The sequence below is a fragment of the Lithobates pipiens genome, unplaced genomic scaffold, assembly GCF_037356315.1.
Source record: "Lithobates pipiens isolate NorthernLeopardFrog02 unplaced genomic scaffold, aLitPip1_a1.2 Scaffold_25, whole genome shotgun sequence".
Classification (NCBI taxonomy): Eukaryota; Metazoa; Chordata; class Amphibia; order Anura; family Ranidae; genus Lithobates; species Lithobates pipiens.
Genome location: NW_027507787.1, coordinates 194,347,219 through 194,362,540, shown reverse-complemented (window position 1 = coordinate 194,362,540; position 15,322 = coordinate 194,347,219). Strand labels below are relative to the sequence as shown.

The 15,322-nt window shown below is 43.3% G+C and overlaps 1 protein-coding gene across 1 annotated transcript in view; it reads left to right on the top strand.

Moving 5' to 3' along the window:
• LOC143930780 (uncharacterized) overlaps nt 1-11,938 on the top strand; it is a 23,653-nt gene extending 11,715 nt beyond the window's left edge. The window contains exons 2-3 of the mRNA XM_077455360.1: nt 5,994-6,110; nt 10,595-11,938. Of these exons, the coding sequence (XP_077311486.1) occupies nt 5,994-6,110; nt 10,595-10,800 (323 nt within the window). The 3' untranslated portion in view covers nt 10,801-11,938. The remainder of the gene's footprint in view (nt 1-5,993; nt 6,111-10,594) is intronic.
• The last annotated feature ends 3,384 nt before the right edge of the window (nt 11,939-15,322 follow it).

Here is a 15,322-nt window from a genome sequence, read left to right as displayed (position 1 = left end):
GTTTATTCTGATGAAAAAGCTGGTTGTGTGTATGCAGCATTAGAGTAAGCTTTAACAGGAAAGAGTAGAACCCAATCCTTAAGACCATAAGCTTGCACAATAATCTGTCTGAGCCACTGAGAAATAGCGAAATGAGAAGCTGGTTTCCCTTTACAGGAACAATCAAATCAGAACAATCGGGATCCAAACAAACCTTTTAAATGTCTGGACCATCTTCATTTCATTGTTGGGAAGAATATGTGTCGACTTCCTTTAATAATAGGATGAATAGGTTGAAAAAGAGGAAATGGGGTTGGGACTTTATATGAGGCAATAGCTATGATTTACCTCCATCCCGATAATTTGGAATAAGAAGAGAGATTTGGGACTTTATATGAGGCACACTCAGGGGCGGGCTGAGCATTTGGCCATTCGGGCGCTGCCCGAGGGCCCTGGGCCACTAGGAAAACCTATCAGGGTTGCCAGTCTCAGTAAAACCAGGGACAGAATGTAAAAATCTGTGTTTTTTTTTTACATCTGTCTCTGAAATGTCCCTTACTGACATCCTTTTGGTCTAAAAATCCTGAGATTATAGCTGCCCCACCTCTCCAGTACCTTCTCAGCCAATAGAAACATGTCTGTGTATACGGTGTGTACATGTATGTGTATACTGTGTGATTGTATACTGTGTGTATACTGTGTGGCCCCATAATATCTGATTGCCTGGGGGCCCCATGAGTTGTCAGTCCGCCCCTGGGCACACTGCTACATAACATAATTAGAGCCAATAAATGTGAATATTATTTATTTAGTACACATGGCATACATAACATTGTAACATATAAATAGATAAAATAGCATAATCCTTAATAGGTCACATATAGAACTTGTTTGTAAAATCTGTAAATATTATATATTAAACTCAAGACAATAAACATAATAATGGACCTAGGGTATGTAAACCAGATTGTGATAGTAACATATAAATATATAAACAATGATGAATTGGTTCATAATTGTATTGTGATGGTGATCGGGTAAGATGGTAAAACATGGGAAACTGCGACGTCGCATCATAGGAAAGCTCTACGCGTTTCGTGGTTATTATACCACTCATCAGGAGCAGATGCAGGGTTTTGGGAATGTCTAGAAAAAAATACCAAAAATGATATAGCAAGAAACAAAAATATAAAACATAAAAGGAAGAGGGGGAGCAAAAAAGATCCCAACCACTCTTACCTAGTTGTAGTAAATGGGTAAAAATATTGTAAATGGTGACCATAATGGAATATCGCTAGATAAAACGTCATCCCCGGGAACTGAGGTGGTATACCCCTGAGTCACAGCGGCGGCACCAAAGGCCAGAAGGAAGGCATGTAGAAAGGGATCTCTAGTACTTCAGCTGTAATCTGTATAATAGGTAATGTATAGTATTCAAAATGTAGATAATTACAAAGAATTTCTGTAAAGATAGGTAATTGAACGATCAGCTGATGGTATAGCTGAAAGCTGGAGAGAGAAAACCATAACCAAGTGGATGTTAAGAAAACAAGTAAGATGGAGAAATAGGTGTGAAAGTAACATAAATCAGACCAAAGGGTATGACTGAGAATAATTTTGTATTGAGGTAACTAAGCATGATAGCCCGTGAGATAAAGAAGTGGCTGTAAAAGAGGGATAAAAACCCCGAACCAAATGTGCTTGATGTATAGTGACGAAAAGGGTATGAAATGGTTAAATAGGTAGTATAGTGGGAAACAGCCAGGTGAAAGGTGTGTAATGAGTGATAAAGTATAAGATACCTGGAACGGTAAAAAGGAGGAATGATTAGAGGTGCAACAGTGAAGGGGAGATGAACAAACCAAGGATGATGGCGCGGTGCATATAGATGTGAATTGCAGCCGATCAACTGAGGGAATCCACCAACGACACGCAGCTTGAGGGAGGGCGGGACCATCACCTAAGCAACAAATGGATGCTCACCATAATGGCACGAACAACCTCCCTCATAGTACATGCAGAATAGATATACATGTCGGCGCTGCAACGTCATAACTGACGCGCGTTGCATGACGTGCAAGCGTGGCATTGACCCACAGCAGGAGTCTGCCCCGCCCCCAAACAAGAGAGGGGAAGTACGAGGTGTGGGTCGCAGCTCCCGGGGACAACGGGTGATTACCCAACTCCGACTAACAGAGTGGGGCCCCTGTATGGAATAAAAATATAATAGCTAGGTTAAGTCACAGATGGTATTGAGGGTGAAATGGTGTAGCAGTGTGCTTCCATCCCTATTGAATTGAAAAAGAGGAAATGGGGTTGGGACTTTATATGAGGCAATAGCTACGATTTACCTCCATCCCGATAATTTGGAATAAGAAGAGAGATTTGGGACTTTATACGAGGCACACTGCTACATAACATAATTAGAGCCAATCAATGTAAACATTATTTATTTAGTACACATGGCATACATAACATTGTAACATAGTATAAATAGATAAAATAGCATAATCCATAATAGGTCACATATAGAACTTATATGTAAAATCCGTAAATATTACATATTAAACTAAAGACAATAAACAACATAATGGACCTAGGGTATGTAAACCAGATTGTTTAATTTGATGTTTTATCTAGCAATATTCCATCATGTTCACCATTTACAATATTTTTACCCATTTACTAAAACTAGGTACGAGTGGTTGGGATCTTTTTTGCTCCCCCTCTTCCTTTTATGCTTTATATTTTTGTTTCTTACTATTTCATTTTTGGTAATTTTTTCCAGACATTCCCAAAGCCCTGCATCTGCTCCTGATGAGTGGTATAATAACCACGAAACGCGTAGAGCTTTCCTATGATGCAATGTTAGTTTAATGTTAATCACAGTTTACCATCTTTTACCATCTTACCTGATCACCATCACAATACTATTATGAACCAATTCATCATTGTTTATATATTTATATGTTACTATCACAATCTGGTTTACATACCCTGGGTCCATTATTATGTTTATTGTCTTGATTTTAATATGTAATATTTACAGATTTTACATACAAGTTCTATATGTGACCTATTATGGATTATGCTATTTTATCTATTTATACTATGTTACAATGTTATGTATGCCATGTGTACTAAATAAATAATATTTATATTGATTGGCTCTAATTATGATATGTGGCAGTGTGCCTCATATAAAGTCCCAAATCTCTCTTCTTATTCCAATAATAGGAGGTTGTCAAAATATCCTCCAATGGGAGTGCTCTGGGAGCATAGCAAAGCTAGTGTTCTGTTTCAAATGCTGTGTTATGCATTGACATACCTCCTTAGACCCAGTCTGTCTAGACAGTATTGTCACCTGCTAAATTGGCACCATCCACAGGCAGCTTAACTCTTCAAAAAGTCATAAAAGTAAAATCCAATGCAGTTTTACTTCAGCTAGATGTTTTTCCAGTCTTTTGAAGTGTAAGGAGACAATGAATTTTCTAAGCCCTGTCTCTGTGAATACGGCAAGTCATACAAAATTAGATTTTATAATCAAATAATAATAATAATAATAATAATTTCCATGGTTGCAGGAAATAATATTGCTCAATGTCCCTATCGGCAAAACCAGCTTTGATGGGAAAATGCCTCCCACGACGCTATTGTGTTCTGCTGGCAGGGGGCTGGGGAGTGCCTTATCTGCCGGCTATAGCCTCTGGCAGTAATCACATTCCAAAAATCCGACAGGCTGGTTGTACTGAAGTTAACTGATGGATCAAATTCAGTAAAACTAGCCTGCCCATACATTAATCAAATTTTTGCTGGACCCTGCTGAACCGAGAGATCCATCTATGGCCGGCTTAACACAGACTGAGGGACTATGAAAGACATGGGGAAAGTCTAGCTAGGACAAAACGTATGCTGCATACACACGATCAGGTACACGGGACTAGCAAAGGAGGTCAATGTCGGCTAGATTGACACCTTGCTAGCCCCGTCACCTGGTATGGACTTAAAGGGGAAGCCCCACGCCGACAAAACGGCGTGAGGGTTCCCCGCAAAGTCCATATCAGACCTTTATCCAAGCACGCAGCCCGGCCGGTCAGGAAAGGGGGTGGGGACGAGCGAGCGCCCCCCCTCCTGAGCCGTACCAGGCTTCGTGCCCTCAACATGGGGGGTGCTTTGGGGAAGGGGGGCCTTGTGGCCCCCCACCCCAAATCACCTTATCCCCATGTTGATGAGGACAAGAGCCGTTGGTTGTTGGGGTCTGCGGGCGGGGGGCTTATCGGAATCCGGGAGCCCCTTTAATAAGGGGGCCCCCAGATACCGGCCCCCACCCTATGTGAATGAGTATTGGGGTACCATGTACCCCTACCCATTCACCTGGGGAAAAAAAGTGTAAAGAAAAAAACACAACACATGTTTTTAAAATAATTTATTGCACAGCTCCGGTGGTCTTCCGTCTTGGGAGGTCTTCTTGCTTGACTCCTCTGCTATCTTCTGCTAGCTCTTTTACTAGCGGAGGAGCCCAGCTTTCTTCTTCGTCATCGCTGCCGCCGTCCAGGAGTCTTCTTCCAACTTCGGGGGGGTCTTGTCCCCCTCTTCAGGGGTCTTGTCCCCCTCTTCGGTTCTTCTTGCCGGGCCTCCGCTATCTTCTTCCAGCTCTTTTACTAGCGGTGGCCCAGTCTTCTGTCGCCGCCGCCGCCTCTTCTTCTGACTTCAGGGGTTTTGTCCCCCTCTTCAGTTCTTCTTGCCGGGCCTCCACTTTCTTCTTCCACCTCTTTTACTAGTGGTGGCCCGGTCTTCTTTCGCCGCCGCCGCCTTCTCTTCTTCTCTTTTTCTCTTCTTCTTTTTCTTCTTCTTCCTTGAGATGTTGAGAGATGTTGACTCGACACTCTCTCTGGTCACGAGCTGCGTGCTGGGATAAGGGTCTGATATGGACTTTGGGGGGGGACCCCACGCCGTTTTTTTCGGTGTAGGACTTCCCCTTTAAGTCCATACCAGGTGATAGGGCTAGCAACGTGTCAATCTCGTCGATGGAGGCGGCGACATTGATCTCCTTCACTAGTCCCATCTACCCGGAGCCGTGCTCAAAATTAACTGACTTTTCTCCGTGTGTGGGCAAGTCCGTTTCATTTCATTTCATTTCAAAAGTCCGGCGGACTCCCGCCATAGTCTGGCGGTTTGTCCGCCGTACCTAGTCTGCCGGAAAAGTCCGGTCGTGTGTGGGCAGGTCCACTCATTCGGAAAGTCCGGCAGTCCTCTGCTGCAAAGTCCGCCGGTTTGTCCGCCGGACTAAGTCCGCCGGTTTGTCCGCCGGACTAAGTCCGCCGGATTGTCCGATCGCATGTACGCGGCATAACTAGCACTAAACAAAAGGAGAGGACAGGGGAAGATTCCAAAATCTTGTTATTATGCAAGTTGTGGTGGCTAGATGTCAGCATACTACAAAACAATTCTACCTTAATGCAGTTCAATACAAAACAGAACAATTACATGAAAGTGGAACAGAACAGCTAGCATGAGGCCCAGTACCTTAGTGAATACTAGAGGGGATGGGGGCACATACCAAATAGTAGGGTCACAAACTGGTAGTAATGATGAGCATCAGTAGAGATAGTACTGATATGCTGGGGACATGCAAAAAGGCAACCCCTTGATGCCCACAAAGGCTAAAAAGTCTCCCTGATGGAAGGTGGCCATAGTAGACCTGGTGGATTCTATTCACAAAGCAAAACAAAAAAATATGCATAGGTAGTTATAGACAGTTTTTTTCTTGGTAAGCACATTGCCATACGATATACCTCTAGTTTACAAGTGACAATAAACGATACCAGAAAGGATTAACTATGGCCAACACAACTCTCCAGCTACCTCAAAAACATTTCATAGAAAGGTAGAACTAAGTGGAATTTTTTCAGCCCTGCCCATTTGGAGTGCCATTTTCATGACACCTATGTGATTTACATATCTGTTATATATGATTGTGGAGTTATTTTATACTAATATATCTTTTCTGCTAGGCAAAGGCTTACAGTGTTTCTCCTGCGTGGGTTCTAATGACGAAGAATGTAATCAGCAAGGTTCACTGGAATGTCCCAGAGACTCAGATGCATGTGCCATAATACGTGGCCAGCCCAGTAAGTAATTGTCATCTTTGTCACCTTTATGTGCTGCTTTGGCCATTCTCTTATACTTGTGGGTTGATTTTGGTTCTCTTATGCCCCGTACACGTGATCAGACATTCTGAAAACAAAACCCATGGGATTTTTTTCTGATAGATGTTGGCTCAGACTTGTCTTGCATACACACGGTCACTCAATGTTGTCGGAAACTACGAACGTCAAGAACGCGGTGACGTACGAGCCGAGAAAGTTCAATAGCCAGTGCGGCTCTTCTGCTTGATTCCAAGCATGTGTAGAACTTTGTGCTTCGGAATTGTGTACACACGATCGGAATTTCCAACGTATTTTGTTGTCGGAAAATTTGAGAACCAGATCTCAAATTTTGTGCAACGCGAATTCCGATGGAAACTGTCCAATGCAGCCTACACACGCGGTCGGAATTTCCAAAAAAATCTCCCATCGAACATTTTCCATCGGAAAATCCAACCGTATGTACGGGGCATTAGGTTTTGGTTGATACTGGAGAGCTCAATGAGTTTTTTTAATGTCTCAGACAGTCCAAGGGGGAGGAATATGGTTGTGCGCCTATTGAGAATGGGGCTCACTTCTCTTGCTGGATTTTCACTTTATAAAGAATGCAGCAGGAGGATTGAGACTATCTTTGCTGCAGCAGAAGTCAGACTTTAACCACTTGCCGCCCGCCCTATAGCAGAAACACGGCTGCATAGTGGTTTCAAAATCCTGACCGGAGTTCATATGACGTGATCAGGATTTTGAGCCTCTGTGCACACCCGCAACTATGATCTCGGTAAAGAGTCTCCGACGGAGACTCTTTACCACGTGATCAGCCGTGTCCAATCACGGCTGATCACAGTGTAAATAGGAAGAGCTAGTGATCGGCTTTTCATCACTCGCGTCTGTCAGACGCGAGTAGAGGAGAGACGATCGGCTGCTCCTCTGACAGGGGGGGTCTGTGCTGATCGATTATCAGCATAGCCCCCCTGAGGATGCCCACACTGGACCACCAGGGACGCCACCAGACCACCAGGGATGCTCAGCACCAGGTATGCCACCTTAGACCACCAGGGATGCCAGTCAGTGCCCACAATGGATGCCAATCAGTGCCCACAATGGATGCCAATCAGTTCCCACAAAGGGCATCACTGATTGGCATGCATTATTGTTTGGCACTGATTGGCATCCATCAGTACAGTATAATACAATACAATGCCGCCTATCAGTGCTTATCCGTGCCGCCTATCAGTGCCCATTCGTGCCGCCTATCAGTGCCTATCCGTGCCGCCTATCATGCCCATCCATGCCCATCTGTGCCACCTATCCATGCCCATCCATGCTGCCTATCCATGCTAATCCGTGCCAGCTATCAGTGCCAATTTGTGCCACCTATCAGTGCCCATCCATGTCCCCCATCAGTGCCACCTATCAGTGCCACATATCAGTGTGCATCAATGTCACCTCATCAGTGCAACTTCATTGGGGCCACCTCATCGGTGCCCATCGGTGCCACCTTATCAGTGCCCGTCAGTGCAGCCTCATCAGTGTTCATCAGTGAAGGAGAAAACGTACTTATTTACAAAGTTTTGAAACTGAAACAAAAAAAATATTTTTTTTCAAAATTTTCTGTCTTTTTTTATTTGTTTAGCAAAAAATAAAAACCGTAGAGGTTATCAAATACCATCAAAAGAAAGCTCTATTTGTAGGGAAAAACATGATAACAATTTCATTTGGGTACAGTGTAGCATGACCGCGCAATTGTCATTCAAAGTGCGACAGCGCTGAAAGCTCAAAATTGGTCTGGGCAGGAAGGTGTTTAAGTGCCCTGTATTGAAGTGGTTAAAGCAGTGTAGCCATTGTTTGGAAATCCAGCAAGCAGATGTCACACCGTATGCCCTGAGTGATAAAGGAGTACACAGATGACTGAAGTGTGCCGGGATCAGCCAAAAAAATGTGGTTTCAGGTCCCTTTGAGCTGTTTCATGTTTATTAAGAAAATCTGGTTTACTATAAATGTATAACCCGTCCCTGAGTACAGCTAAAACTGCTGACCTCTTTATTTTTTAATGTTTGAAATATGGAAGTGATTACAATAATTCCGGCAATAGGAACAGTGAGATCCATGACAGCAGGAAGAAACTATTGCCATAGCATGTGCACCCAGCTCATTAGACTGGCCTGTGCTAGATAACCACGGACTATCAAGCCGCCAGGATGAGAGCTGATATTTTAAAAACATTTGTGCTGCTTTGCAAACAGATCTTTTAAGTGTTCTATTTTTTAGACTTTCACTCCTCAGTGTTTTGAATCGCGGGCAGATTTGCTGTGATTTTGTCCACGATTTCAAAGCGCCGAGATGTGAATGACAAATCGCACGTTTGAGATGCCATTCATTTGATCCATTCATGCTAAACAGTGCAGATGGATGAATGTGCAGTGCCGACTATTGTATTCTGACAGAGGGCCTGGGGATGTCAGAATACCCGAACAGTGGCTGTATCTTAGTAGTTACAGCAGCTGTAAGATGACACATGTCCACCAGGCCGCCCCAGGATGTCACAGGGGAGAATGACCACCCACAAAGTGAATTATGGCCACGTCATCAGGAACCAAATAAAATTTGCTCAGTGTTTGGCCAGCTTTAGACAGCACAAAGGAAGATGGGACAAAATACTACATGTCTTTTTTCCCTTGGGTAATATAACGCATAAATGAAAATTTAAGTGAGACTTCTGTAGCCACCCTGGCGGTATGATTATGTTAGATTTTTGCGTCCCAAAGCGGTACAATTGTTCTGCATAGAAATTTGGCGTTTTATATTGTAGGCCTGTAATTCTTAGCAATAACACACTTAAATCTGCCCAAACCAGAGTCTAGTAGACATCCCGGGTATGATAAAGTTTGAAGGACAAAATCATAAAAATTTATAATATAATAAATAACTATAAATAATTTTTTCAAAAAAATATATAATAAAATGAATTTCCCCACGATTCACTATTGCTTAATTCTGCAAGTGTTCTAATGTTCTATTGCTGTTCTCTAGCTGGTTTAAAACCACTTTAGAGGTAAAAGGACACTTTTTGGTTGCTATGGAGAATCTCAAGTTTCCAAGCAGAAAGAACAGTACATATAATATAAAACTGCATGCAGGGCATTGGACAAAGCACTAGGGACAAAACGGATGTGAAATGATTTCATACAGTAATGTAATATAAGATTACAGTGTACTGTATGTGTTATGAATTTTCTATTTTTTGAATTTGCCGCTGGGCTGTTCCCCCCGTGTGTTGCGACGTTTGCAGGGAACGGAGCCTGGCACACAGAGGCACTGGGCGGAAGACACAACCTGCAGACGCAGCGGGGGGGGGGGGGGGGGGGTTATTGCAGGCTCCTGGGGACAAAGTAAGTAACCTGCACCAGGATTCTGCAATGCAATTCCGAGTGTGGCTCTCTTTGCTCTCTCATGTGCCTCTCCTTTTAGGATCTCTTCACTTCTTGATGCACCCGAGTCCCAGCCCGGGGTCACCCTCCCCAGACTTGGGAGCTTCCTATGGGCCTCGACAGCCTCCACACTCTCTCACTCCAGCTCTTCCTCCCGTCAACTCCACCCCAGCTGAGCTGACCCTTAAATATTTAAGGAGGTCTGCCCTCTGCCATTTCAGGATTGGGATTGGTCAGGGCTCCTTAGAATACCCCAGACAGCTCCACCTCTCCTCTCCTCCTCTCTTTCCAGATCTTTCTAGTTAGCTCTGGAAAGAAGAAGGGGGTCTTAATGATGCTGTTCGTGAGTCACCAGCTACTACCCTGAGCTACTCCCAGCCCAGAATGAAAACAAACAGGCCTAGTCATCAGCTCGGCCTGTCTACTCTCTAGGAAAATCCTCACTCTAGCACCTACCTAACTAGAGGGTGCTACACTTTTTTCTGCTGCATTTAAGTAGTAAAGCCTGGTCACCTCCCCGCCTCAGCCTGTGATTAGACAATGAAGGAACAGCAGGTGAATGATGAGGTCTCCTCTCTGCTCATTCTGCTCTCTCCTCCTGTAAGCTTGCCTCTTAGCACAACATTTGCATGCAGCATACCTAATTAACTCTTAGTGCTTTCCCTTCCTCTCCCAGTTTGTTATACAGTACAGAAAATTACAAGAGATGTGTACTTAGGCAGGCCATACACAGACAGTGTTGATAGGGGATTTAGCAATTGTCTTCTCCCGGCGGAGAAGACAGTGATTATTGTGAGTGGCTATAGCAGCCACTTGTGATAATTGCAAGAGAATCTGGCAGGCTGGCTGTACCCAAGCTGATCAACTTGGTACATTCAGCCTACCCATTAGTGGTTAGATTCATATGGCCGGCCTAAGTCAAATTCATGTAATATTTTTAATGCACAAGTAGTAGTATTTATTTCTTAAATATCTGTGTGAATCTAAGCCTTAATCCAGTATTAAAATGTATATCACTGTACTGCCTTGTGTTTTGTGCAGGTGGAGTGATGAAGTCCTGCACCTTCAAGTCATTCTGTGACCGGGCACTGCAAGGTGGCTCCAAAGCTGCTGGTGTCAACATCCAATGCTGCTTCTCCAACAACTGCAATAGTGGCAGCCAGGGATCTAGTAACCAGATCAGTGGCAGCTATGTACGTCTTCTAGTGGCTCTCATGTTAGGTTTCTGCCTCTTGGTCATCAGCTGATAGATTGATGTTCCTCAACTCCAGTCCTTGCCTACCAACTATGAACACACCTGAAAATACAGATACAGATGGAGCGAACTTGTTTACACTCAAGAAGTGCCGCCATGGAAAGCAGGTGTTGGTTTCTGTGCTTTAAATTAGGCGCACTAAATGACACCGAAGAACCCTAACTGGTGTTTAGCTAACTTCTGGACTGCATGATGCTTAATCAACCTCAACTAAATGTCTCTACAATTGGATAAAGGAATCGTCCCCATTTGAAAATTGTTCTTCAGTTGGTGTCCACTCAAGTCAAGATCCATGGGTGTCTCCATAATAACCAGAGCTATGTTTTTCATTAGGGAGACTGAAGATGTTCAAAGATCTGTTAACAGTAACAGCCAATCAGAATTTTGTATATTTATATCAGGTCATAGAAATGTAATTCTGAAGGCTGCTATGGCTATAGTTGTAAAAGAGCAGTGTGTACAGCATATGCTATTACGAACCATTTGTGAAGTTTTTGGCAAGCTTCAAGCAACTTTGTTGAAGCCTTTACAGAACTCTTCAGTTCCAGTTTAAACAAAGTTCTTAACAGGAGTGCTGATACACAAGCAACTAGCAGGTTTCAATAGGCTTTCAGCGATAGTAACCGTATTTATTTCTATTTTTCATTCATTGTTTAAAACCTCTTAAAGACTGCCAAACGTACATATACATTACGACTTTCTAGTGTATACCGGGATGCTGCCTGCTGCTACAGGCAGCATCCCGGGGATTGCATTTTTAGGAGACTTTTTGTAACTGCCATCCAAGTGGCTAATTTGCATGTGTCAGTCCCGCATGCATACGTAAATGGTGGTTGCATAGCAACCCCATTGACTTGAATCAGTCCCTTCCAGTGGTGGTATTGCCTTTAATGTTTTCTATGGCTGTGAAGCAAAGCATTGCAATCTCAGCATGTATACAGTTCTGAGTGGCTGCATGTCCTTGTTCATAAGGGTGGTAAAACCACCGCTCAAGTGTTTGCTTTTACTGCCCCTGGTCCTACGTTTAAACAAGCCCTAATGCCCAAACTGGAGATAACGGCTTAAACAAGTGTACATATTCGCCAGTACACCATGGATCAACAATTCCATCCAAAAGGTTTCTTTTATTGAGAGATCACATTTACTGAAATAAGTGCAACGTTTCAAAGCCACGCAGTGTCCCTTCATCAGGCATCTCATCACATGCCTGATGAAGGGGCCCTGCGTGGCTACGAAACGTTGCACTTATTTCTGTGATGTGATCTCCCAATAAAAGAAAGCTTTTGGACGGAATGGTTGATCCATGGTGCACTGGCGCATATGTACACTGGCTTGATGTTTCCAGGACCCAACTGGTAATCACTACAGCACCCACCATTTTAAGAGCCATACTTTTCAGAAACTTGTACAATAGGAATATTGAAAGGGCTTAAACAAAACTTGTTGCAAGCTCTGCAAATACTTTGTGAAAGCTTTCTATACACATTGCTCTGATACAAGCTGAAGCCCGTGTGAACAAGGTAACATGTCCACCCCTGCTACAGGCACAGCAATACAGTAGTATATAGAAAAATAACTTTGGCCTCCTATGAAAGTGTCTATCTGAATGGAAAGTCCTTGCGTTCCCTATGACAATCAACTAGATTCCTGCTGCTATTTAGTAGATGCGTAGTCTGATCTTTGTGCAACCTGAAAGATGAAATGTTGTTATGTGCGTGTGATATGAGAAATATGGATTTCTGTAACATTAAAATTTGAAATGAAATTACTTGATCATGTAATCCATGTACAGGTTTGTACTGCTGCACTGAGCCTTTACTGTATACACTGCCTCCGGTGACATACTATACTGACGGCCATAGACTGCATGAAATAAGCATTGTCTTGGAGGAAAAACAGTCAGTCCTGATGACCATCTGAAAAGGTTAGCCTGGTATCAACAGGCTAAATATATTTTATTGATTGGTTTGGGCCATAGCTTGCTGCTAAACATATCCCCCCATTTGGCTTTTTGGGTTTTCTATAGACAGGCCTGATATTAGCACGCTGTCCAAATAGAGGCACACTCCAGGTAAACATAAAAAAGCATTTAAAGCGGAACTCCAACTGTGCCTTTTTGCACTGTTATACATGCTCTTCTCCTTTACTGAGATTGCTTACTCTGATTTCATTGCACACTGTAAGCTTTTCACAGTCTGCATTAGAAGTCAGAAAGAGACTGTCACACTTGCCGGCTGGAGGACATCAACCATCATCTAGCTTTTTGCTTGCATTTTTTTTTTTTTTCAATTTAGTTCCACTTTAACACTAACGGGGATGCTTACATTGGTCAGCTTTTATTTAGATAGTTTAAACCTTGATCCCAAAATTGTTTCTGTAATTGTTTAAAAAGTGTTAGCTGGAGTTGGGCTTTAACTTGGTAGTCACTTATGTAAATTCCATGTAAATCTACTAGTCCACGTACCACTACCCTCTCCCTAGGTTGACAATTCTGCTGTCCAATGGTGATTATGTAATAAAGGCTCCCGCACTATATATACAGTATCTCACAAAAGTGAGTACACCCCTCCCATTTTTGTAAATATTTTATCGCATCTTTTCATATGACAACACTGAAGAAATGACACTTTGTTACAATGTAAAGTAGTGAGTGTACACCTTGTATAACAGTGTAAATTTGCCGCCCCCTCAAAATAACTCAACACACAGCCATTAATGTCTAAATCACTGGCAAGAAAAGTGAGTACACTCCTAGCTGAAAATGTCCAAATTTGGCCCAAAGTGTCAATATTTTGTGTGTCCACCATTATTTTCCAGCACTGCTTTAACCTTTTTGGGCATGGAGTTCACCAGAGCTTCACAGGTTGCCACTGGAGTCCTCTTCCACTCCTCCATGATGACATCACAGAGCTGGTGGATGTTAGAGACCTTGCGCTCCTCCACCTTCCATTTGAGGATACCTCACAGATGCTCAATAGGGTTTAAGTCTGGAGACATGCTTGGCCAGTCCATCACTTTTACCCTCAGCTTCTTTAGCAAACCAATGGTCAACTTGAAGGTGTGTTTGGGGTCATTATCATGTTGGAATACTGCTCTACGGCCCAGTCTCCGAAGGGAGGGGATCATGCTCTGCTTCAGTATGTCACAGTACATGTTGGTATTCAAGGTTCCCTCAATGAACCCCAGTTCCGGCAGCACTCATGAAGCTCCAGACCATGACAATCCCACCACCATGTTTGACTGTAGCCAAGACACACTTGTCTTTGTATTCCTCACCTGGTTGCCGCCACACAAACACTTGACACCATCTGAACCAAATAAGTTTATGTTGGTCTCATCAGAGCACAGGACATGGTTCCAGTAATCCATGCCTTTAGTCTGCTTGTCTCCAGCAAATTGTCTGCGGGCTTTCTTGTGCATCATCTTTAGAAGTGGTTTCCTTCTGGAACGACTGCAATGTAGACCAATTTGATGCAGTGTGTGGCGTATGGTCTGAGCACTAACAGGCTGACCCCCCCACCACTTCAACCTCTGCAGCAATGCTGGCAGGACTCGTACATCTATTTCCCAAAGACAACCTCTGGATATGACGCTGAGCACTTGCCCACAACTTCTTTGGTCGACCGTGGCAAGGCCTGTTCTGAGTGGAACCTGTCCTGTTAAACCGCTGTATGGCCTTGGCCACTGTTTTGCTGCTCAGTTTTAGGGTCTCCTTATAGCCTAGGCCATCTTTATGTAGAGCAACAATTCTTTTTTTCAGATCCTCAGAGAGTTCTTTGCCATGAGGTGCCATGTTGAACTTCCAGCGACCAGTATGAGAGGGTGAGAGCGATAACACCAAATTTAACAAACCTGCTCCCTAGTCACACCTGAGACCTTGTAACACTAACAAGTCACATGACACTGGGGAGAGAAAATGGCTAATTGGGCCCAATTTGGACATTTTAACTTAGGGGTGTACTCACTTTTGTTGCCTGCGGTTTAAACATTAATGGCTGTGTGTTGAGTTAATTTGAGGGGACATAAAATTTACACTGTTATACAAGCTGTACACTCACTACTTTACATTATAACAAAGTGTCATTTCTTTTCAGTCTTGTCACATGAAAATATATAATAAAATATTTATAAAAATGTGAGGGGTGTACTCACTTTTGTGAGATACTGTATATTTGCTGTCCAAGGGTGGCCGCTTTACTCTCTCAATAGTTACAGTGGAGATGTGTGTGTAGCCACTCTAAAACAAGAAGTGTGTTACTACTCAAATCACCAGGTGAATATAAAGAGAAAAAAGAAACAAAAAAGACAATTAATGCACATCTAAGGATTGGTAAACTGCAATGTAATATATACTTATTTTTGGGATTAGATATACTTTAATAATTTCATACCCATAGTCAAATCACATCCACAGGAGGGATCTCCCATCCTGGGCGGGCGTCATATAACGTCCTGGGCTTCCCGCCACGTCACTCGGGAGCTGGTGCGCGTGCCCAGTGGCCGCGATGTCCACC